Consider the following 26,016-nt stretch of genomic DNA (forward strand, 5'->3'; position numbering starts at 1 on the left):
ATACATATTCAATGAAGTTTAACTCAGATCCATAAACAAAGCAGTAAACAAAATAAAAGTTTGCAATGTAACCTGCATAATATAGTAGTTTAGAATGATGGAATGCAAGATGTGCCTAATAAGAAATTGCAATCTATACATATGTAACATTCACCTTTGTATTATTAAAGTTTGAATTTCTATGATCTGCAAACAGTGAAGATTTATAACCAACATAATGTTAATACAAGTATATAAAATCCTGTATACCAGTGTTTCAGTTTATAAGCTTCATCACTAAATTTGTGGGTTTCTGTAAATCTGGTTAAGGTATTAAAGGAAATGACTCACATTATGATATGCAACATCCATGTGTAAATTCCATAAAATCAACTTTATCTACACTCATACATCATATTGCACTGGAGTGAGGCTCATCACAATGATGGTCATTCTATATTCTTCACTGCATGGTTTTGTACATGAGGTATCACAAGTCACAGCAGTTAATCATCAACGAAATTTAAGTTCTTGAATAAATTTGTGAAATTCAATCACAAAACAGTTTTCAAAATTCCATATCATCTAAAGTGTGAGACAGCCTCACATTTTCATTCCTCTTGCGCTGACTTCTCCGGACAGCATCAGCACGTCGGTATGGTTCATTTTTCAGTCCAATTAGGATATCTTCCAGAGCGCCATGGTAAACATCCTCTTGGGAAAGAAGTCTCTTATCAGCAACCACACCACGAGCTTTCATCTCACTCATTATGGCCTCCTAAAATAAAGAAATGACTTAGAACATAATATCAAAGTTATACAGAATTTGACGCACCAAAATCATAAGAGTCATAAGTTTTGTTAAGTGAAACATCTTTCTGTGTTTGAGCTACTAACTGGAATGATTTCCCTGCACCAAGCAGCGACCAGGATATTGCCATTCATGGGCCAAACTGAAAAGTACCACTCCAACAACAAACAGCTTTAGTAAGATACATATCATCCCAACAATCCTTAGTAATATTTTGCCAAACTACAGGAAAAAAAAGTCCCTTATAGGGATCAAATCACCTTACCTCTTGATGATAACCCAGAAAGGCTTCGATATCCTTGTATCTTTTACTGATACAATACGATTTTGCAGTATGCATGGTCCCAATCTCTAACAAGTTCAATTTTAAACATCTTAAAACAAGATGGTTTGTAAGAGCTAATCCTTGTTGAAGTTTTTATCATGTGGAGTTACATACATTCTTCATTTACAGCACTGCCCTACTAACTCCGGGCACAACCATCTGATTGTGCTTCTCTCTGAGTTAGCGTTGTAAGACAAGAAAATGTACTATTCCTGACTGCAAAGTGATTGTGTTGATGCAATCTACTTACATTTCATAATATCATCAATGCTTGCAAGTTAATTACACTACTGGAAAACAAACTTTTATTAATTAAACAACTACAACAAATAAAGTTACTACTACTACTAATAATAATAATAACAAAAATGATATTGTTTTTGTACTTAACATTTTTCATGTTAGTGAGGTAAAGCCAGGAGGAGATGAAGAATGGTCTTATTTGCTCATCTTTCCTCTCTATTAACTGAAACCAATGCCCATCCACAACCATACTCCCAACAGGTCTTCCTGTAATTACCCACTTGTACTTTACAGGGAGAGAGTTTTACATTTGTGAGGCCCCAGGGTTTCCCTTGACCACTTCATATGGCCTGGTTCAGCCTACTGTATACAAAAAGACTACAATTCACTTCATCCCTTAAATGCCTTGTACCCTCCAGCTGATAAAGCCATGAACACTAAAAGTTTCTTTCACTCCATCTTTCAACCCCCTCTTTAGTTCCCCCTTTTCGTTATTTCTTCCAACCTATCCTCACACATCCTCTCCATATATCCAAACCATTTCAGCACACCCTCTTCAGCTCTATTATACATACTCTTCTTCCTAACACACCTCTCTCTTACCCATGTCATTACTTACTCAATGAACCCTCCTTACACCATATATATCCTCAAACATCTAATTTCCAACACATTCACCCTCTTCTATATTTCATCATCTAGGGCCCTACACCTTACATACATTCAACATCATCAGGACTACCATACTATCAAAACATCCCATCTTTGCCCTTACAGACAGTGACCTCTCTTTCCACACATTCTTCAAAGTGCCCAGAAGCTGTAACCCCTCATTCACCTAACCTACAGGCTCACTTCAGTTCCTATGGTTCCAAGTACCGCATGTTCACTCTAAGGTATCTAAAACACTTCAATCCTTCTAAGTTCTCCCCATTCAAGCTCACACTTCACCTGCCTTTCTCCTCTGCTAGACTTAATAACCATGCTTTTGTTTACATTTATTCTCAGCGTTCCACTTTCACACACCCTCCCAAACTCAGACACCAGCTTCTGCAGTTTCTCACTCAAATCTCTCACCAACACTGTGATATCAGCAAATAACAACTGACTCACCTCCCAAACCCTGCTAGCCCTGACAGACTGCAGACCTGCCCATCTCTTCAAGATCCTTTGCATTCAGCTCCCTCTCCACCCTATCCATAAACAGATTAAACAGCCATGGTGATATCACACATCAATGCCACAGACCCACCTTCACCTGGAATCACTTACCATCCTCTCTAACTTCTTGAACACATGCCTTACTCTCATGATAAAAACCTTTCTCTGCTTCTCATAGGTTTCCTCCAACACCAAATACTTGCAACTTCTCTATCAACCTTGTCACATGCTCCTCCCAGATCTACAAACAACACATACATTCTTCTGTTTCTCTGAGTATTTCTCAAACAGATTCTTCATAGAATGCAACTGGTCCCCATACCTTCTACCTTTCCTTAAGCCACATTGTTCCTCCCCAGTCTGATGCTCTGTGCATGCCAGCACTCTCTCAATCACCCCTCAACCATAGAACTTACCAAGTATAATCAACAAACTTATACCTCTGTAATCTGAACACTCACTTTTGTACCCCTTGCTTATATTTACTGGCACCATACAAGCATCCTACCAATTCCCAAATACCTCTCCATGAACCATACTTACATTAAAGATCCTAACTAACCAATCAACAACACAGTCACTACCTTTACTGAGGCTGCCAATGGCAATCCCTCGCACTTCATATGATGCAAGTTTTTTACTAACTTCTCTTTTCACCAAACCACTTGCTGTGACTCTCTCACTTCACATATCTCACTGATCCAAACACCACACATCTGCCACCCTATCATCTAAAAACATTCTATAGTTCTTCAACATATTTTTTTTTCTTTTAAACTATTCACCATTTCCTGCATTAGCGAGGTAGCATTAAGAACAGAAGACTGAGCCTTTGAGGGAATATCCTCACTTGGCTCCCTTCTCTGTTCCTTCTTTTGGAAAATGAAAAACAAGAGGGGAAGATTTCCAGCCCCCCCCCACTCCCTTCCCTTTTAGTCGCCTTCTACAACACACAGGGAATACATGGGAAGTATTCTTTCTCCCCAATCCCCAGGATAAATACATATATATGTGAAAGAAGAAAGCTGAGAGCAAATGTGAATAAGAACAAGGTTATTTGGTACAGTAGGGATGGGGGACAAGTCAATTGGGAGGTAAGTTTGAATGGAGATAAACTGGAGGAAGTGAAGTGTTTTAGATATCAGGGAGTGGATTTGGCAGCGGATGGAACCATGGAAGCGAAAGTGAATCATAGGGTGGGGGAGGGGGCGAAAGTTCTGGGAGCGTTGAAGAATGTGTGGAAGTCGAGAACATTATCTTGGAAAGTAAAAATGGGTATGTTTGAAGGAATAGTGGTTCCAACAATGTTATATGGTTGCAAGGCATGGGCTATAGATAGAGTTATGCGGAGGAGGGTGGATGTGCTGGAAATGAGATGTTTGAAGACAATATGTGGTTTGAGGTGGTTTGATCGAGTAAGTTACAATACGGTAAGAGAGATGTGTGGTAATAAAAAGAGTGTGGTTGAGAGAGCAGAAGACGGTGTTTTGAAATGGTTTGGTCACATGGAGAGAATGAGTGAGGACAGATTGACAAAGAGGATATATGTGTCAGAGATGGAGGGAATGAGGAGAAGTAGGAGACCAAATTGGAGGTGGAAAGATGAAGTGAAAAAGATTTTGAGTGATAGGGGCCTGAACATGCAGGAGGGTGAAAGGCGTGCAAGGAACTGGGTGAATTGGAACGATGTGGTATACTGGAGTCGACATGCTGTCAATGGATTGAACCAGGGCATGTGAGGTGTCTGGGGTAAACCATGGAATGTTCTGTGGGGCCTGAATGTGGAAAGGTAGCTGTGGTTTCGGTGCATTATTACATGACAGCTAGAGACTGAGTGTGAAAGAATGTGGCCTTTGTTGTCTTTTCCTAACGCTACCTCGCGCGCATGAGGGGGGAGGGGGTTGTTATTTCATGTGTGGCGAGGTGGCGATGTGAATGAATAAAGGCAGACAGTATAAATTATGTACATATGTATATATGTATATGTCTGTGTGTGTATATATATTCATTCATTCCCGTCGCCACCCCGACACACATGAAATGACAACCCCCTTCCCCTGCATGCACATGAGGTAGCACTAGGAAAAGACAACAAAGGCCACATTTGTTGACACTCAGTCTCTAGCTGTCATGTATAATGCATCAAAACCACAGTTCACTTTTCACATCCAGACCCAACAAAACTTTCCATGGCTTACCCAGACGCTTCACCTGCCCTGGTTCAATCCATTGACAGCACGTCGACCCTGGTATAGCACATCGTTCCAATTCACTCTATTCCTTGCACACCTTTCACCCTCCTGTATGTTCAGGCCCCAATTGCTCAATCTTTTTCATTCCATCCTTCCACTTCCAATTTGGTTTCCCGCTTCTCCTCGTTCCCTCCACCTCTGACACATATATCCGCTATGTCAATCTTTCCTCACTTATTCTCTCCATGTGACCACACCATTTCAATACACCCTCTTCTGCTCTCTCAACAACACTCTTTTTATTACCACATCATATCTCTCTTATCCTTTCATTACTTACTCGATCAAACCACCTCACACTACATATTGTCATCAAACATTTCATTTCCAACACATTCACCCTCCTCCGCACAACCCTGTCTACAGTCCATGCCTCACAAACATATAACACTGGTGGAACCACTACTCCTTCAAATATACCCATTTTTGTTCTCCGAGATAACGCTCTCACCTTCCACACATTTTTCAATGCTCCCAGAATCTTTGCTCCCTCCATCACCCTGTGACTCACTTCCACTTCCATGGTCCCATCCACTGCTAAATCCACTTCCAGATATCTAAAATACTTCACTTCCTCCAGGTTTTCTCCATTCAAACTTACCTCCCAATTTACTTGTCCCTCAACCCTACCGAACCTAATAACCTTGCTCTTATTCACATTTACTCTTAGCTTTCTTATTTCACACACTTTACCAAACTCAGTCACCAGCTTCAGTTGATGGAGATGCTCTGTGGAAGGTATTAAGAGTATATGGTGTGGGAGGCAAATTGCTAGAAGCAGTGAAAAGTTTTTATCAAGGAAGTAAGGCATGTGTATTAGTAGGAAGAGAGGAAAGTGATTGGTTCCCAGTGAATGTCTGTTTGCGGCAGGGGTGCTTGATGTCTCCATGGTTGTTTAATTTGTTTATGGATGGGGTTGTTAGGGAGGTGAATGCAAGAGTTTTGGAGAGAGGGGCAAGTATGCAGTCTGTTGTGAATGAGAGGACTTGGGAAGTGAGTCAGTCGTTGTTCACTGATGATACAACGCTGGTGGCTGATTCGGGTGAGAAACACTCCAGAAGTTGGTGACTGAGATTGGTAAAGTGTGTGAAAGAAGAAAGCTGAGAGTAAATGGGAATAAAAGCAAGGTTATTAGGTACAGTAGGGTTGAGGGACAAGTCAATTGGGAGGTAAGTTTGAAAGGAGAAAAACTGGAGGAGTTAAGTGTTATAGATAACTTGGAGTGTACTTGGCAGCGGATGGAACCATGGAAACGGAAGTGAGTTACAGGGTGGGGGAGGGGGCGAAAGTTCTGGGAGCATTGAAGAATGTATGGAAGGCGACAACATTATCTCGGAGAGCAAAAAATGGGTATGTTTGAAGGAATAGTGGTTCCAACAATGATAAAAGGTTGCGAGACGTGGCCTATAGATAGAGTTGTGTGGAGGAAGAAAGATTTGTTGGAAATGAGATGTATGAGGACAATATGTGGTGTGAGGTGGTTTGATCGAGTAAGTAAGGAAAGGGTAAGAGAAATGTGTGGTAATAAAGAGTGGTTGAGAGAGCAGAAGACGGTGTTTTGAAATGGTTTGGTCACATGGAGAGAATGAGTGAGGAAAGATTGACCAAGAGGATATATGTGTCAGAGGTGGAAGGAACGAGGAGAAGTGGGAGCCCAAACTGGAGGTGGAAAGATGGGGTGAAAATGATTTTGAGCGATCAGGGCCTGAACATGCAGGAGGGTGAATGGCATGCAAGGAATAGAGTGAATTGGAACAGTGTGGTATACCTGGGGTCGACGTGCTGTCAATGGATTGAACCAGGGCATGTGAAGTGTCTGGGGTAAACCATGGAAACTTTTGTGGGGCCTGGATGTGGAAAGGGAGCTATGGTTTCGGTGCATTATACATGACAACTAGAGACTGAGTGTGAACGAATGTGGCCTTTGTTGTCTTTTCCTAGCACTACCTCGCAAACATGCGGGGAGAGGGGGTTGTTATTTCATGTGTGGTGGGGTGGCAACGGGAATGAATAAGGGCAGACAGTATGAATTATGTACCTGTGCATATATGTATTTGTCTGTGTGTGTATATATATGTATACATTGAGATGTATAGGTATGTATATGTACGTGTGTGGATATGTATGTATATACATGTGTATGTGGATTGGTGGGGCCATTCTTTTGTCTGTTTCCTTGCGCTACCTCGCTAACGCTGGAGACAGGACAAAGTATAATAAATAAATTAATGAATATATTAATCTTATCATATTTTGTCGCTGTCTCCCGTGTTAGCAAGGTACCGCAAGAAAACAGACGAAAGAATGGCCCAACCCACCCACATACACATGTATATACATACACGTCCAGACACACACTTAGACATACCTACATATTTCAATGTATATATACATATAAATACACAGGCATACACATATATATACATGTACATAATTCATACTTGCTGTCTTTATTCATTCCTGTCACCACCCTGCCACACATGCAATGACAACCCCTTCCCCTGTATGTGAGCGAGGTAGCGCTAGGAAAAGACAACAAAGGCCACATTCGTTCACACTCAGTCTCTAGCTGTCATGTATAATGCACCGAAACCACAGCTCCCTTTCCATATCCAGGCCCCACTAAACTTCCATGGTTTACCCCAGATGCTTCATATGCCCTGGTTCAATCCATTGACAGCACATCAACCCCGGTATACCACATCGTTCCAATTCACCCAATTCCTTGCACGCCTTTCACCCTCCTGCATGTTCAGGCCCCGATCACTCAAAACCTTTTTCACTCCATCCCTTCACTTCCAATTTGTTCTCCGACTTCTCCTCGTTCCCTCCGCCTCTGACACATATATCCTCTGTCAATCTTTCCTCACTCATTCTCTCCATGTGACAAAAACATTTCAATACACCCTCTTCTGTTCTCTCAACCACATTCTTTTTATTACCACTGATCTCTCTTACCCTTTCATTACTTACTCGATCAAACCGCCTCACACCACATATTGTCCTCAAACATCTCATTTCCAGCACATCCATCCATCTGCGCACAACTCTATCCATAGCCCACACCTCACAACCATACAACATTCTTGGAACCACTATTCCTTCAAACATACCCACTTTTGCTTTCCAAGATAATGTTCTCGACTTCCACACATTCTTCAACGCTCCCAGAATTGTTGCCCCCTCCCCCACCCTATGACTCACTTCCGTTTCCATGGTTCCATCTGCCACCAAATCCACTCCCAGATATCTAAAACACTTCACTTTCTCCAGTTTTTCTCCATTCAAACTTACCTCCCAATTGACTTGTCCCTCAACCCTACTGTACCTAATAACCTTGCTTTTAATCACATTTACTCTCAGCTTTCTTCTTTAAAACACTTTACCAAACTCAGTCACCAGCTTCTGCAATTTCTCACCCGAGTCAGCCACCAGGGCTGTATCATCAGCGAACAACAACTGACTCACTTCCCAAGCCCTCTCATCCACAACAGACTGCATACTTGCCCCTCTTTCCAAAACTCTTGCATCCACCTCCCTAACAACCCCATCCATAAACAAATTAAACAACCATGGAGATATCACGAACCCCTGCCGCAAAACTGACATTCACTGAGAACCAATCACTTTCCTCTCTTCCTACTCATACGCATGCCTTACATCCTCGACAAAAACTTTTCACTGCTTTTAGCAACTTGCCTCCCACACCATATATTCTTAATGCCTTCCACAGAGCATCTCAATCAATTCTATCATATGCCTTCTCCAGATCCATAAATGCTACATGTAAATCCATCTGTTTTTTCTCTTCTCCAGATCCATAAATGCTACATACAAATCCATCTGGTTTTCTAAGTATTTCTCACATACATTCTTCAAAGCAAACACCTGATCCACACATCCTCTACCACTTCTAAAACCACACTGGTCTTCCCCAATCTGATGCTCTGTACATGCCTTCACCCTCTCAATAAATACCCTCCCATATAATTTCCCAGGAATACTCAACAAACTTATACCTCTGTGATTTGAGCACTCACCTTTATCCCCTTTGCCTTTCTACAATGGCACTATGCAAGCATTCTGCCAATCCTTAGGCACTTCACCATGAGCCATACATGCATTGAATATCCTCACCAACCAGTCAGCAATACAGTCATCCCTTTTTTAATGTGTTAGATGATAGAGTGGCAGATACAGGGTGTTTTGTTCGAGGTGGTGCGCAAAGTGAGAGGGTCAGGGAGAATGATTTAGTAAACAGAGAAGTAGTGAAAGCTTTGCGGAAGATAAAAGCCAGGCAGGGCAGCAGGTTTGGATGGTATTGAAGCGGAATTTATTAAAAAAAGGGGGTGACTATGTTGTTGACTGGTTGGTGAGGATATTCAATATATGTATTTCTCATGGTGAAGTGCCTGAGGATTGGCGAAATGCATGATAGTGCCATTGTACAAAGGCAAAGGGGATAAAGGTGAGTGTTAAAATTACAGAGGTATATAAGTTTGTTGAGTACTGCTGGAAAATTATATGGGAGGGTATTGATTGAGAGGTAGAAGGCATGTACAGAATATCAGATTGGAGAAGAGCAGTGTGGTTTCACAGGTGGTAGAGGATGTGTGGATCAGGTGTTTGTTTTGAAGAATGTATGTGAGAAATACTTTAAAAAAACAAATGGATTTGTATGTAGCAATTATGGATCTGGAGAAGGCATATGATAGAGTTGATAGAGATGCTCTGTGGAAGGTATTAAGAGTATATGGTGTGGGAGATAAGTTGCTGGAAGCAGTGAAAAGTTTTTATCAAGGATGTAAGGCATGTGTACGTAGGAAGAGAGGAAAGTGATTGGTTCTCAGTGACTGTTGGTTTTGCGGCAGGGGTGCGTGATGTCTCCATGGTTGTTTAATTTGTTTATGGATGGGGTTGCTAGGAAGGTGAATGCAAGAGTTTTGGAGAGAGGGACAAGTATGCAGTCTGTTGTGGATGAGAGGGCTTGGGAAGCAAATCAGTTGTTGTTTGCCTGATGATACAGCACTGGTGGCTGATTCGGGTAAGAAACTGCAGAAGCTGATAGAAGCAGAAGAAGGTAGAGTAGGGTTGAGGGACAAATCAAGTGGGAGGTAAGTCTGAATGGAGAAAAACTGGAGGAAGTGAAGTGTTTTAGATATCTGGGAGTGACTTTGGCAGCAGATGGAACCATAGAAGCGGAAGTGAGTCACAGGGTGGTGGAGGGGGCGAAAGTTCTGGGAACATTCAAAAATGTGTGGAAGGCAAGAACATTATCTCAGAAAGCAAAAATGGGTATGTTTGAAGAAACAGTGGTGCCAACAATGTTATATGGTTGCAAGGCGAGGGCTACAAGCAGGGTTGTGCAGAAGAGGGCGGGTGTGTTGGAAATGATATGTTTGATGACAATATGTGGTGTGAGGTGGTTTGATTGAGTAAGTAATGAAAGGGTAAGAGAGATGTGTGGTAATAAAAAAAGTGTGGTTGAGAGAGCAGAAGAGGGTTTGGTCACATGGAGAGAATGAGTGAGGACAGATTGACAAAGAGGATATATGTGTCAGAGGTTGAGGGAACGAGGAGAAGTGGAAGACCAAATTGGAGGTGGAAAGATGTAGTGAAAAAGATTTTGAGTAAGCTGGTCCTGAACATGCAGGAGGGTGAAAGGCGTGCAAGGAATAGAGTGAATTGGAATGATATGGTATATCAGGGTTGATGTGCTGTCAATGGATTGATCCAGGGCATGTGAAGCATCTGGGGTAAACCATGGAAAGTTCTGTGGGGCCTAGATGTGGAAAGGAAGGTATGGTTTCGGTGCATTATACATGACAGCTAGAGACTGAGTGTGAACAAATGTAGCCTTTGTTGTCTTTTCCTAGCGATACCTCACACGCATGCGGGGCGAAAGGGGTTGTCAGTTCATGTGTGGTGGTGTGAGGACGGGAATGAATAAAGGCAGCAAGTATGAGTTATGTACATATGTTATATATGTATATGTCTGTGTATGTATATATATGAATACGTTGAAATGTATAGGTATGTTTATGTGTGTGTGTGGATGTGTATGTATATACGTGTATGTGGGTGGGTTGGGCCATTCTTTCGTCTGTTTCCTTGGGCTACCTCCCGGAAGTGAATCATAGGGTGGTGGAGGGGGGTGAAAGTTCTGGGAGCGGTGAAAAATGTGTGGAAATTGAGAACGTTATCTTGGAAAGCAAAAATGGGTATGTTTGAAGGAATAGTGGTTCCAACAATGTTATATAATTGCGAGGCGTGGGCTATAGATAGAGTTGTGTGGAGGGGGTGGATGTGCTGGAAATGAGATGTTTGAAGACAATATGTGGTGTGATGTGGTTTGATCAAGTAAGTAATGAAAGGGTAAGAGAGATGTGTGGTAATAAAAAGAGTGTGGTTGAGAGAGCAGCAGAGGGTGTTTTGAAATGGTTTGGTCAAATGGAGAGAATGAGTGAGGAAAGATTGACAAAGAGGATATATGTGTCAGAGGTGAAGAAGATTTTGAGTAAGCGGGTCCTGAACATGCAGGAGGATGAAAGGCGTGCAAGGAATAGAGTGAATTGGAACGATATGGTATACTGGGGTCGACGTGCTGTCAATGGATTGAACCAGGGCATGTGAAGCATCTGGGGTAAACCATGGAAAGTTCTTTGGGGCCTGGATGTGGAAAGGGAGCTGTGGTTTCAGTGCATTATACATGACAGCTAGCGACTGAGTGTGAACAAATGTGGCCTTAGTTGTCTTTCCTAGCGCTACCTCGCGCAGATGTGGGGGGAGGGGGTTTTCATTTCATGTGTGGCAGGGTGGCAACGGGAATGAATAAGGGCAGACAGTATGAATTATGTACATGTGTATATATGTATATGTCAGTGTGTATATATATATATGTATACAATGATATATATATATATATATATATATATATATATATATATATATATATATATATATATATATATATATATATTTTTGAAGTGGTTTGGGCACATGGAGAGAATGAGTGAGGAAAGATTGACCAAGAGGATATATGTGTCGGAGGTGGAGGGAACGAGGAGAAGAGGGAGACCAAATTGGAGGTGGAAAGATGGAGTGAAAAAGATTTTGTGTGATCGGGGCCTGAACATGCAGGAGGGTGAAAGGAGGGCAAGGAATAGAGTGAATTGGAGCGATGTGGTATACCGGGGTTGACGTGCTGTCAGTGGATTGAATCAAGGCATGTGAAGCGTCTGGGGTAAACCATGGAAAGCTGTGTAGGTATGTATATTTGTGTGTGCGGACGTATGTATATACATGTGTATGGGGGGGGTTGGGCCATTTCTTTCGTCTGTTTCCTTGCGCTACCTTGCAAACGCGGGAGACAGCGACAAAGTATAATAAAAAATAAAAAAATATATATATATTCCTTAATTTTTACTTAATTTGCTTTGTTGCTGTCTCCCGCGTTAGCAAGGTAGTGCAAGGAAACAAACGAGAGAATGGCCCAACCCACCCACATACACATGTATATACATACACGCCCACACATGCACATATACATATCTATATATCTCAACGTATACATATATATATACACACACACAGACATATACATATTTACACATGTACATAATTCATGCTGTCTGCCCTTATTAATTCCCATCGCCACCCCGCCACACATGAAATAACAACCCCCTACCCCCTAATGTGTGTGAGGTAGTGCTAGGAAAAGACAAAAAAGGCCACATTCGTTCACACTCAGTCTCTAGCTGTCATGTAATAATGCACCGAAACCACAGCTCCCTTTCCACATGCAGGCCCCACAGAACTTTCCATGGTTTACCCCAGATGCTTCACATGCCCTGGTTCAATCCATTGACAGCACGTCGACCCCGGTATACCACATCATTCCAATTCACTCTATTCCTTGCACGTCTTTCACCCTCCTGCATGTTCAGGACCCGATCACTCAAAATCTTTTTCACTCCATTCTTCCACCTCCAATTTGGTCTCCCACTTCTCGTTCCCTCCACCTCTGACACATATACCCTCTTTGTCAATCTCTCCTCACTCATTCTCTCCATGTGACCAAACCATTTCAAAACACCCTCTTCTGCTCTCTCAACCACACTCTTTTTATTACCGCACATCTCTCTTACCCTATTATTACTTACCCGATCAAACCACCTCACACCACATATTGTCCTCAAACATCTCATTTCCAGCACATCCACCCACCTGCGCACAACTCTATCCTCAGCCCACTCCTCGCAACTATACAACATTGCTGGAACCACTATTCCTTCAAACATACCCACTTTTTCTTTCCGAGATAATGTTCTCGACTTACACACATTCTTCAATGCTCCCAGAATTTTTGCCCCCTACCATGCCCTATGATTCACTTCCCTTTCCATGGTTCCATCCGCTGCCAAATCCACTCCCAGATATCTAAAACACTTCACTTCCTCCAGTTTTTCTCCATTTAAACTTACCTCCCAATTGACTTGACCCTCAACCCTCCTGTACCTAATAACCTTGCTCTTATTCACATTTACTCTTAACTTTCTTCTTCCACACACTTTACCAAACTGTCACCAGCTTCTGCAGTTTCTCACAGGAATCAGCCACCAGTGCTATACCATCAGCGAACAACAACTGACTCACTTCCCAAGCTCTCTCATCCACAACAGACTGCATACTTGCCCCTCTTTCCAAAACTCCTGCATTCACCTCCCTAACAACCCCATCCATAAACAAATTAAACAACCATGGAGGCATCACTTACCCCTGCTGCAAACCTACATTCACTGAGAACCACCAATCACTTTCCTCTCTTCCTACACATACACATGCCTTACATCCTCGATAAAAACTTTTCACTGCTTCTAACAAGTTGCCTCCCACACCATATATTCTTAATAGCTTCCACAGAGCATCTCTATCAACTCTATCATATGCCTTCTCCAGATCCATTAATGCTACATACAAATCCATTTGCTCTTCTCAGTATTTCTCACATACATTCTTCAAAGCAAACACCTGATGCACACATCCACTACCACTTCTGAAACCACACTGCTCTTCCCCAATCTGATGCTCTGTACATGTGTTCACCCTCTCAATCAATACCCTCCCATATAATTTCCCAAGAATACTCAACAAACTTATACCTCTGTAATTTGAGCACTCACATTTGTCCCCTTTGCCTTTGTACAATGGCACTATGCAAGCATTCTGCCTATCCTCAGGCACCTCACCATGAATCATACATACATTAAATAACCTTACCAACCAGTCAACAATACAGTCACCCCCTTTTTTAATAAATTCCACTGCAATGCCATCCAAACCTGCTGCCTTGCCGGCTTTCATCTTCCCCAAAGCTTTTACTACCTCTTCTCTGTTTACCAAATCATTTTCCCTAACCCTCTCACTACTTGATTGCCATTTCCTGCTTGATTGAAACAGCATCAAGGACAGATGATTGAGCCTTAGTGAAAAAAAATAATCCTTGCTTAGTTCCATCTGTTCCTTCTTTTGGAAAAAGATACATGATGGGAGGATTTTCCACACCTTTCAGTTGCCTTCAACAACATGCAAGACATCTACTCAACAGTCGTCCACTCACTGCACTAGACATATCTCATGAACAACAACACCACACTTCCTGACCTGTGGGCCTGCCTGGTGAGAGGTCTGAAAACTGTCAAGGGGATCCAAGGCAGGAAGTAAAAGTAAGATATGTTTTGTTGGCAAGTGCAGACTGTATCTGTATTGACTACCTGCCAAAATGCACCAGTGCAAGGAAAGGGTGAAGTCACAAGATACAGTTTGTATTAGTTTACCACATCAAAGATGAGATAACATATGTACACACAGTCCTGTACAGTATTCTTGAGCCTGAATCATACAGAACATACACTTCATAAACAATATACAGTACTTTTCCATGCAGTAAATGTTTTGATTTCATTAGGAACTTTATACATTTCAACTGTGGACCAAATTGCATCAGTGCAGGAGAGAGCGGTTACTGGACATCGTAATGTACATAGTACTAATATATCTTTGAAAATGAAACCAATATAATCATGCGATCCTTGGGCAACTGACACATAAGTAATGGTAGAAACATGAATTTGCTTTAATAGACTGACTCATTCTTAAACTTATGGAATAATATCTTTGATGCATTTCCTAAGTGTGTAATAAATTCTATGTTAGGAGCAGAGAATAAATATACAAATAAAGATAAAAAATATTCCTTAAAAAATCAAAAGGCAAAAGCAGAACTCAGTACACTATAAAACTTAAAGTGATCATACAAAAAACAAGACAGAAATTGAACAATACACAATGGGACTTATGGATTTCAAAGTGCAAAAACTCACTTCTGTTGCACTGTACTTTCTTTCATCAAGAAATTAATGCATGTCTACATGGCATAACACCTAAGGAGGCCCCTTCTCAGCTCACATGCTCCATAGTATAATGAAGTTATCACTGACGAAAATAATGCAAACAAAGGAATGAATTGCATAAACGTTCATTGTGACAAAGTGAGGACCACACATACATAGGCATGAGATTTAAACAAAGGGAATCTAAATGTTCAAAATACCATAAGGTAGAATAACGATGGGAAACATTAGCAAAAGTATAAAACATCTCTCAGAGTGATACTAAACTTTCTCACTATGGTATTAAAAAGAAATCTTGAAAGTGACTTGGGATGACAATGGTATATCTACCTATATTGTAAATAAACTGAGAGCAAGTGCTCATGATGGGTGGGCACTATTCATTCATACCACTGCTCAAGCACTGATCTTTAAAACTAAACTGAAGGCAAGTTCTCCCTATACATGTTCATCTACAAAGTACTTTACATATCAGAAATTATCATTCACAAAAGGTACAAGAGCCCTTTGGTAAGGAAAATCTAGTTCCCTCTTCCTGGTTATCCATTGTCTGGTCATCTGCATGTATGCTGCTCAAGAAAAACTATATTAAAAGATGAAGACACAGAAAAAATGTAAGTTTCAAGAACTGCACATGGCACTAGAGGGTGATTGCTCTGGCAAGTGCTCACTTGCCACAGTGGTCAATCATGGCAAATGTACTTAAACAGCAAAAACTTTAAAAGTTTGGAAAATAGTTCTGTTCATGATAATAGTATGCAATTACACTGATAAGTGATTGTTCTCTAACAAGTAACAGCCAGTCTGATGTAAGTGAGTTATGGTGGACATGCAACCCACACTGTTGGCCTTGTAATTTTGCATTATAACATCCTGTACCTATAATTTTCTATGATAAAGGAAAGTGCCCATTGAGTCTTTGGGTTTTGAGAAAGAACAGGAGCAGGAAAGTGTCAAACTGGAGGTAAAGTCAGACATTGTGGCATTTTGATGCTCATAAATCTTGTGCTATTATCAACTACTAGAACCAATGCAACTTTATGTTAGAGTTATCTCAACAATTCTATTTCACTACGGTATTTCAAGCTATGCTTTCTATCTACATAGTTAAACTGATAATGTATACACTTTGTGTTGTAAATTTTTGGGTACTTAATATCTTTACTTGCAAATTTGGCAGAGAAATCTCCTGTTGAATCCTATGGTAAAATATGATTCATTCTCCAATGTTTCCATTACACTGTGATTTCCATAAATGTATACCCAAAGTTAAGCTGACAACAGATGTTTCTATGTTGAAGTCAGGAGTAGCAAAGAAATAATTTTCAAGTAAAAGCAGACAGCCCTAAACCCAAAATGCTTGGGACTCAAGCCATTCAAATTTTGGAATTTTCTGATTTGGGGTCATCTAGCCTAGCATGAATAGACAAGCCAGAGAAATGCAACAATGCCAATTACATACAGTACTTCATAAGCATAATGCATATGAAAATCCTTGGAAGGTACAATCTTCTCCAATAATCATATGCTAAATACATATGAAAACCAGATACCAGAAAAAGTCTGGATATGAGGAATGCCAGTGATGTGCAATAACGACAATTACACACAATACTTCACATGCATACATTGCTTCCTGCACATAATGCAAACAGTTTGAAAACCTCAAGAGAGTTAAACTATATCACATGTGCATGAAAACCATAAAAAATCTGGATAAAGGAATTTCTCCAAGCCATTAGAATGTACACCAGAATACCTATGTTCCTGTTTCTGAAACATATAATTTTTCACCTTGCTGGACAAGGGATCATCTACCTGCAGTATATTTGAATATCTAAATCCAATGCTTTCAAAACCAGATGACTATTTCATCTAATTTTCTGCATAATATCATACAAGTACCTTATTTTAACTGATGAACTGACACACTAACCTGTTTATTTGGTACTGCAGACCTACCTGGTAACAGCCTGTTTCTCAGAATCTGTAGAATAACTGGATCACATGGATGATAATAACCAAGCATGAAAATAGCTAGAGAATGGACATGAGTGATGAGGCTATTCTTCACCTTTTCTTCATGCTACCTTCCTAACATGAAAAAGGGCAAACCAGCATAAAAAAAAAAGAGGAAGGAACTTATCTAAAAACTGTTACCATTTCAAATGGAAATCTTTCATGTCCTTAGGAATCACACCTATGATTCACCAGTTATCAAATCTAAAGCCAACTGCTTTAGATTAAGTCTGGATTACAATCTAATATAATTCTCATATCTTCATCTCAAATTGTAAAAAAAAATTTCAAAGGGCTACCTGCTCCAGAAAATTTCCATACACACAACACATATATCACATTCTCCTGCCTGTAACCAAACAAAACAAGTAAAGTATTCTCAGATTTCTAACTTCTAGTATGATATACAAACACCTGATGAATCCATCAGACTTAACCCATTCACTGTGGCTATCCTGTGTACATGACAGAATTTTTTTCACTCACTGAGCTGTCCCATATGTGGTTAAGCACATTTAGAAAATTTCTCAAGTGCCAGGGAGGACTTCTACTGGGTAAAAATATAGCAAATGGCCTATCGCACAATGTTACCATATGATTGTGTGGTATTTTTCCCTTCATTTTGCTGAATACTGCTAAAACAGCAAAGAGAGGAGTAAAAAAAATTCACACTGCCAGGACAGCAGCTCAGAACCCCGCCATTACTTGGATTTATTGGACAGGACTTACTCAGACTTTCTGCCTGATGCGTAAAAAAGCTATAAGACGAGGAAAACTGATACGAGTTCTTATGATGAGGAGGAAGACTAACCAATCACAATAAATTGGGGAAGAAAAATGTCTAAACCTTGTGATATATGGTCATGGCTTCCAAAAATCTTACTCCAACACATATTACTTTTGCTCAAGTATCTCTGGTCTGATGAGTGTGTGTGTATTTACAAATCTTTCTAAAGAACAGGATTATCTTTTTGAATTATGTTTCAAACCTTACTGTGATAGATACTAATCACTACTATAACCATGTAAGGACAACACTAACCATGTGAAAAGTTTATGGCTATGAACAGAAATGAAATACATCACTTTACATGTATCATACTTCTCATGTCTTATGCAAAGAAACAAACAAGATATGAATACTGGACTACAGATGAAGTGTCTGATATGAAAATATCAGACAAATTCATGTTATGAAACACATTTTGCAATTACTGCCTTTGCTCTATTTCTCTGATAATATTCAGTCTATACCATATGATAACCTATACAAAAATGGAACTTGTGCTTGACAATTCAAACGTAAAGTAAATGGAAAAATTCATACCTTTTCTAGACTTGCACACTGAAAAATGTATTATATGTTTCATGTGAAAATACTTCTGCTTTGTGATGTTGTAAGTAATCATATCATGAACCTCACATTTTATAGTGAGACTGAATAGTAATGAAAACATTCCTGTCACCTCATCTTGGTAGAGGAAATATCTTTTATGTGAATAATTGGTATTCTCACCCAAAAGTGTTCTGTAGCCTAGATGAACAAAACACAAGATAAGTGATACAGTTAGGGCAAATAGTAAGTTTATGCCTGCACTACCAAATGTAAAAAGTGCTGAAGTAGTGTCATGTCATGATCCTGTAATTAAATTTTGTGCAACAACTGCACTGCACGAATTGCATGCTTTTCACCATTCACCAAGACACTTGTTTAACAGTGAAAAGAAAAGCTGAGCAAGTGCAGTGCAAATCAAAACATGCAGTATCAAGTGTACAAGAAAAACTTTATTCTTTTCTTTATGTTAGCTGAGTTGGTACATGCAGCTGAGGCCCTAATCAAGGCCATCAAACCTACGTGCTCAAACCTGGGCAGCTTGTGAATGCATCACGGTCAGGAATGCAAATTGCTACACCAAGGATTTATCAAACTGTTCTTGTATTTTGTGGACATGTCTGTAATGAACACATATAACATGTACCTATGGAAAAAGAAGCAATAAACCACCACTACTGAGTCTGGTAGGCAATCATACATTAAATCACTGCCCAGCACTACACACACTATGGTACAAAGTGTTTGTAAAGGTACACCACTTAATTTCTGGCAACTGATGGTTCGGAACCTCCTTTAGTCCAGACAAAATTATGTGAGGGAACTTGAAATCACCGTGGCCACCAGACTAGTTTACTGGGCAGCCACAGATGGCGGTGTGTGTAGGGCACGCTTATTTACATTCTTTACACTGCACTTGTTGGTGGTGATACTGCTTATTTTGCTAAAATCTAACCCTAGCTTTGGCTTCTAAGGACATATGAGAGTATCAGTTGTGGTGTCAAACATAAACACCAGTCCATATCAATCCAAGATAAAGAAGAAATGATGAAAAAATAGACCATGGTGTTTTGGTGCATAAGCTGTGCGACATCTACAGTATTGGTTCATCAACTGTTTAGGATAAAAAGAAGCAAATGGGAGAAAATGTTGAAATTCTATGCAGACAGTGATTCCAAGAAGCAAATGACGATTAGAAAAACTATGAAAGATGGCAAGAGTACTGAGCATGATCGAGTGATGATGGAATGGTTTTGACAGTATCATAGTGATAGAGTGGACTTGTCAGGTTGCATGACAATGGACCAGGCTAAGTTGTTCCATAAAAAACTTAAATTACAACATGAGCATGAATACAGTGAAGGATGGCTTCAAATATTTTAGAAGTGTCAAGGAATTTCCATGAATAAAGTGTGTGAGAAAAGCGGCCTGCAAACCATGAAGGAGCTGCCGAGTATGTGGACGAATTTGTAAAACTCAGCTGACGAGCACCTCAGTCCTGAGCAGGTGTTTGAGTACATGTATTTCATTTATGTATCTAATTTATCTTTAATACATGTTTAATCTCAATTTCTAACAGTCCATGGTATACAGTAGACACATGAGAGATGTATAATTAGTGGGTTAGAGGCGTGTTGATGAACTGTTATTATGTGACCACGGTTGATTCGGCAAAATGGCTAATCTGGCAAGGCTTTGGATCCAGGAGTGCCAGAATATCAGTGGTGTACCTGTATATGTCAAATTCAAGATGCCTGTTTGTGAGACATTTACCTGATTCAATAGATCCCTTAAAAAATGAACCTGTGACTTGTTGTTACTGGCCCTATGTGTACCATGTGTACTGACCCCCCCCCCAGGACCAAGCCATGAGTATTGACACCATCCAAGGACCAACACATGTGTACTGACACACCACCCAAGGACCAACCAATGTGTACTGACACACCACCTAAGGGCCATCCCATGTGTACTGACACACCACCCAAGGACCAACCCATGTATACTGACACACCACCCAAGGGCCAACCCATGTATAGTGATACACCATCCAAGGGGCAATGCATGTGTACTGACACACCACCCAAGGATCAACCCATGTATACTGACACACCACCCAAGGACCAACCCATGTATACTGATACACCACCCAAGGACCAAAACATGTGTACTGACACACCACCCAAGGGCCAACCCATGTGTACTAACATGCTACCAAAGGATCAACTCATGTGTACTCAAACACCAACAAAGGGCTAACCCATATGTACCAAGCCAAGTGCACTTGCACACCACCCAAGGGCCAACCCATGCACTACCCAAGATTGACAAAGGATATATGTGTCAGAGGTGGAAGGAATAAGGTGAAGCAGGAGACCAAATTGGAGGTGGAAGGATGAAGTGAAAAGGATTTTGAGCGATCGAAGCCAGAAAATAAAGGAGGATAAGAGGCATGCAAGGAATAGAGTGAATTGGAATGATGTGGTATACTGTGGTCAACATGCTGTCAATGGACTGAACCAGGGAATGTGAAGCATCTGGGGTAAACCATGGAAAGGTCTCCATGCATTACACATGACAGCTAGAGACTGAGTGAGAATGAATGCAGCCTTTTTGTATGTTTTCATGGTGCTACCTTGCTGAAGCTGGGAGTAGCAATGCTGTTTCCTGTGGTGGTGGTGGTGGTGGCGGCAGGGTAGCAACAGGAATAGATGAAGGCAAGCAAGTATGAATAAGTACATGTGTATATTTTTATTATTATCATTTATTTGCTTTGTCGCTGTCTCCCACGATAGCAAGGTAGAGCATGGAAACAGACGAAAGAATGGCCCAACCCACCCACATACACATGTATATACATACACGTCCACACACGCACATATACATACCTATACATCTCAACTTATACATATATATACACACTCAGGTATATACATATATACACATGTACATAATTCATACTGTCTGCCCTTATTCATTCCTGTTGCCACCCCGCCACACATAAAATGACAGCCCCCTCCCCTGCATGAGCATGTGGTAGCGCTAGAAAAAGACAACAAAGGCCACATTCGTTCACACTCAGTCTCTAGCTGTCATGTATAATGCACTGAAACCACAGCTCCCTTTCCACATCCAGGCTCCACAAAACTTTCCATGGTTTACCCCAGACACTTCACATGCCCTGGTTCAATCCATTGACAGCACGTCGACCCCAGTATACCACATCATTCCAATTCACTCTATTCCTTGCACGCCTTTCACCCTCCTGCATGTTCAGGCAATGACCACTCAAAATCTTTTTCACTCCATCTTTCCACCTCCAATTTGGTCTCCCACTTCTCCTTGATCCCTCTACCTCTGACACATATATCCTCTTTGTCAATCTTTCCTCACTCATTCTCTCAATGTGACCAAACCGTTTCAAAACACCCACTTCTGCTCTCTCAACCACACTCTTTTTATTACCACACATCTCTCTTACTCTTTCATTACTTACTCGATCAAACCATCTCACACCACATATTGTCCTTAAACATCTCATTTCCAGCACATCCACCCTCCTCCGCACAACTCTATCTATAGCCCACGCCTTGCAACCATATAACATTGGTGGAACCACTATTCCTTCAAACATACCCATTTTTGCTTTCCAAGATAATGTTCTCAACTTCCACACATTTTTCAATGCCCCCAGAACTTTTGCCCCCTCCCCCACCCTATGATTCACTTCCACTTTCATGGTTCCATCCACTGCCAAATCCCCTCCCAGATATCTAAAACACTTCACTTCCTCCAGTTTTTCTCCATTCAAACTTACCTCCAAATTGACTAGTCCCTCAACCCTACTGTACCTAATAACCTTGCTCTTATTCACATTTACTCTAAGCTTTCTTCTTTCACACACTTTACCAAACTCAGTCACCAGATTCTGCAGTATCTCACATGAACCAGCCACCAGTGCTGTATCATCAGTGAACAACAACTGACTCCCTTCCAAGCTCTCTCATCCACAACAGACTGCATACTTGCCCCTCTTTCCAAAACTCTTGCATTCACCTCCCTAACAACCCCATCCATAAACAACCACGGAGACATCACACACCCCTGCCGCAAACCAACATTCACTGAGAATCAATCACTTTCCTCCCTTCCTACACGTACACATGTCTTGCATCATCGATAAAAACTTTTCACTGCTTCTAACAACATGCCTTCCACACCATACGTTCTTAATACCTTCCACAGAGCACCTCTATCAGTTCTATCATATGCCTTCTCAAGATCCATAAATGCTACATACAAATCCATCTGCTTTTCTCTAAGTATTTCTCACATACATTCTTCAAAGCAAACACCTGATCCACACATCCTCTACCACTTCTGAAACCACACTGCTCTTCCCGATTCTGATGCTCTGTACATGTCTTCACCCTCTCAATCAATACCCTCCCATATAATTTCCCAGGAATACTCAACAAATTTATACCTCTGTAATTTGAGCACTCACTTTTATCCCCTTTGCCTTTGTACAAAGGCACTGTGCAAGCATTCCGCTAATCCTTACACACCTCACCATGAGTCATACATACATTAAATAGGGGACAGGGGAGAAACAATACTTCCCATGTATTCCCTGCGTGTCATAGAAGGCGACTAAAAGGGGAGGGAGCAGGTGGCTGGAAATCCTCCCCTCTCGTTTTTTTCTAATTTTTCAAAAGAAGGTACAGAGAAGGGGGCCAGATGAGAATATTCCCTCAAAGGTCAAGTCCTCTGTTCTTAACGCTACCACACTAACGCAGGAAAATGGTGAATAGTATGAAAGAAAAAGAAGTGTGTTTTCAGAAAAGGTAAAGGATGTGTGGATTAGGTGTTTGCTTTGAAGAATGTGAGCAATACTTAGAAAAGCATATGGATTTGTAAGTACCTTTATGAATTTGGAGTAAGCATATGATAGAGTTGATAGAGATGCTCTGTGGAAGGTATTAAGAATATATGGTGAGGGAGGCAAGTTATTAGAAGCAGTGAAAAGGTTTTATCGAGGATGTAAGGCATGTGTACGCGTAGGAAGAGAGGAAAGTGATTGGTTCTTGGTGAATTTAGGTTTTCGGAAGGGATGTGTGATGTCTCCATGGTTGTTTAATTTGTTTATGGATGGGGTTGTTAGGGAGGTGAATGCAAGAGTTTTGGAAAGAGGGGCAAGTATGCAGTCTGTTGTGGATGAGAGAGCTTGGGAAGTGAGTCAGTTGTTGTTCGCTGATGATACAGTGCTGGTGGCTGATTCGTGTGAGAAACTGCAGAAGCTGGTGACTGAGTTTGGTAAAGTGTGTGAAAGAAGAAAACTGAATATAAATGTGAATAAGAGCAAGGTTATTAGGTACAGTAGGGTTGAGGGACAAGTCAATTGGGAGGTAAGTTTGAATGGAGAAAAACTGGAGGAAGTGAAGTGCTTTAGATATCTGGGAGTGGATTTGGCAGCGGATGGAACCATGGAAGTGGAAGTGAGTCATAGGGTGGGGGAGGGGGCAAAAGTTCTGGAAGCGTTGAAGAATATGGTTGCAAGGCATGGGCTATAGATAGAGTTGTGCACAGGAGGGTGGATGTGCTGGAAATGAAATGTTTAAGGACAATATGCGGTGTGAGGTGGTTTGATCGAGTAAGTAATAATAGGGTAGGAGAGATGTGTAGTAATAAAAAATGTGGTTGAGAGAGCAGAAGAGGGTGTTTTGAAATGGTGTGGTCACATGGAGAGAATGAGTGAGGAAAGATTGTCCAAGAGGATATATGTGTCGGAGGTGGAGCAAACGAGGAGAACTGGGGGACCAAATTGGAGGTGGAAAGATGAAGTGAAAAAGATTTTGAGTGATCGGGGTCTGAACATGCAAGAGAGTGAAAGGCGTGCAAGGAATACAGTGAATTGGAACGATGTGGTATATCGCAGTCGATTTGCTGTCAATGGATTGAACCAGGACATGTGAAGCGTCTGTGGTAAACCAAGAAAAGTTCTGTGGGGCCTGGATATGGAAAGGGAGCTGTGGTTTCAGTGCATTATTACATGACAGCTAGAAACTGATTGTGAACGAATGTGGCCTTTGTTGTCTTTTCCTCGCACTACCTCGCATACATGAGGGGGGTGGGGTTTTTTATTTCATGTGTAGCGGGGTGGCGATGGGAATGAATAAAGGCAGACAGTATGAATTATGTACATGTGTATATATGTATATATGTGATAGAGTGTAAGAAAGTAAACTCTAGATTGATATGGGTAAAACTCAAAGTGGATGGAGAGAGATGGGTGATTATCAGTGCATATGCACTTGGGCATGAGAAAAAAGATCGTGAGAGGCAAGTGTTTTGGGACCAGCTGAGTGAGTGTCTTAGTAGTTTTGATGCATGAGACTGGGTTATTGTGATGGGTGATTTGAATGCAAAGGTGAGTAATGTGGCAGCTGAGGGAATAATTGGTGTACATGGGGTGTTCAGTGTTGTAAATGGAAATGGTGAAGAGCCTGTAGAATTGTGTGTTGAAAAAGGACTGGTTTAAAAAGAGAAATATACATAAGTATATGTATGTAAGTAGGGGAGACAGCCAGAGAGCATTATTGGCTTATAAGTTAACTGATAGGCGTGCGAGAGAGACTTTTGGATGTTAATGTTCTGAGAGGTGCAACTAGAGGGATGTCTGATCATTAACTTGTGGAGATGAAGGTGAAGATTTGTAGAGGTTTTCAGAAAAGAAAAGAGAATGTTGGGGTGAAGAGAGTGGTGAGAGTAAGTGAGCTTGGGAAGGAGACTTGTGTGAGGAAGTACCAGGAGAGACTGAGTGTAGAATGGAAAAAAGTGAGAACAAAGGATGTAAGGGGAGTGGGGGGAGGAATGGGATGTATTTAGGGAAGCAGTGATGGCTTTCGCAAAAGATGCTTGTGGCATGAGAAGCATGGGAGGTGGGCAGATTAGGAAGGATAGTGAGTGGTGGGATGAAGAAGTAAGATTATTAGTGAATGAGAAGAGAGAGGCATTTCCACAGGTTTTGCAGGGAAATAGTGCAAATGAGTGGGAGATGTATAAAAGAAAGAGGCAGGAGGTCAAGAGGTGAAAAAGAGGGCAAATGAGAGTTGGGGTGAGAGAGTATCATTAAATTCTAGGGAGAATAAAAAGATGTTTTGGAAGGAGGTAAATAAAGTGTGTAAGACAAGAGAACAAATGGGAACATTGGTGAAAAGGGCTAATTGGGAGGTGATAACAAGAAGCGGTGATGTGAGAAGGAGATGGAGTGAGTATTCTAAAGGTTTGTTGAAAGTATTAGATGAGAGTGGCAGATATAGGGTGTTTTGGTTGAGGTGGTGTGCAAAGTGAGAGGGTTAGGGAATGATTTGGTAAACAGAGAAGAGGTAGTAAAAGCTTTGCAGAAGATGAAAGCTGGCAAGGCAGTGGGTTTGGATGGTATTGCAGTGCAATTTATTACAAAAGGGGGTGACTGTGTT

General features: G+C 41.0%; 1 protein-coding gene across 1 annotated transcript in view; it reads right to left on the reverse strand.

Moving 5' to 3' along the window:
• Positions 1-412: 412 nt before the first annotated feature.
• Frl (formin-like protein) overlaps positions 413-26,016 on the reverse strand; it is a 370,619-nt gene continuing 345,015 nt past the window's right edge. The window contains exon 21 of the mRNA XM_071689853.1: positions 413-757. Within this exon, the coding sequence (XP_071545954.1) occupies positions 548-757 (210 nt within the window). The 3' untranslated portion in view covers positions 413-547. The remainder of the gene's footprint in view (positions 758-26,016) is intronic.

The sequence above is a fragment of the Panulirus ornatus genome, chromosome 47 (assembly GCF_036320965.1).
Source record: "Panulirus ornatus isolate Po-2019 chromosome 47, ASM3632096v1, whole genome shotgun sequence".
Classification (NCBI taxonomy): Eukaryota; Metazoa; Arthropoda; class Malacostraca; order Decapoda; family Palinuridae; genus Panulirus; species Panulirus ornatus.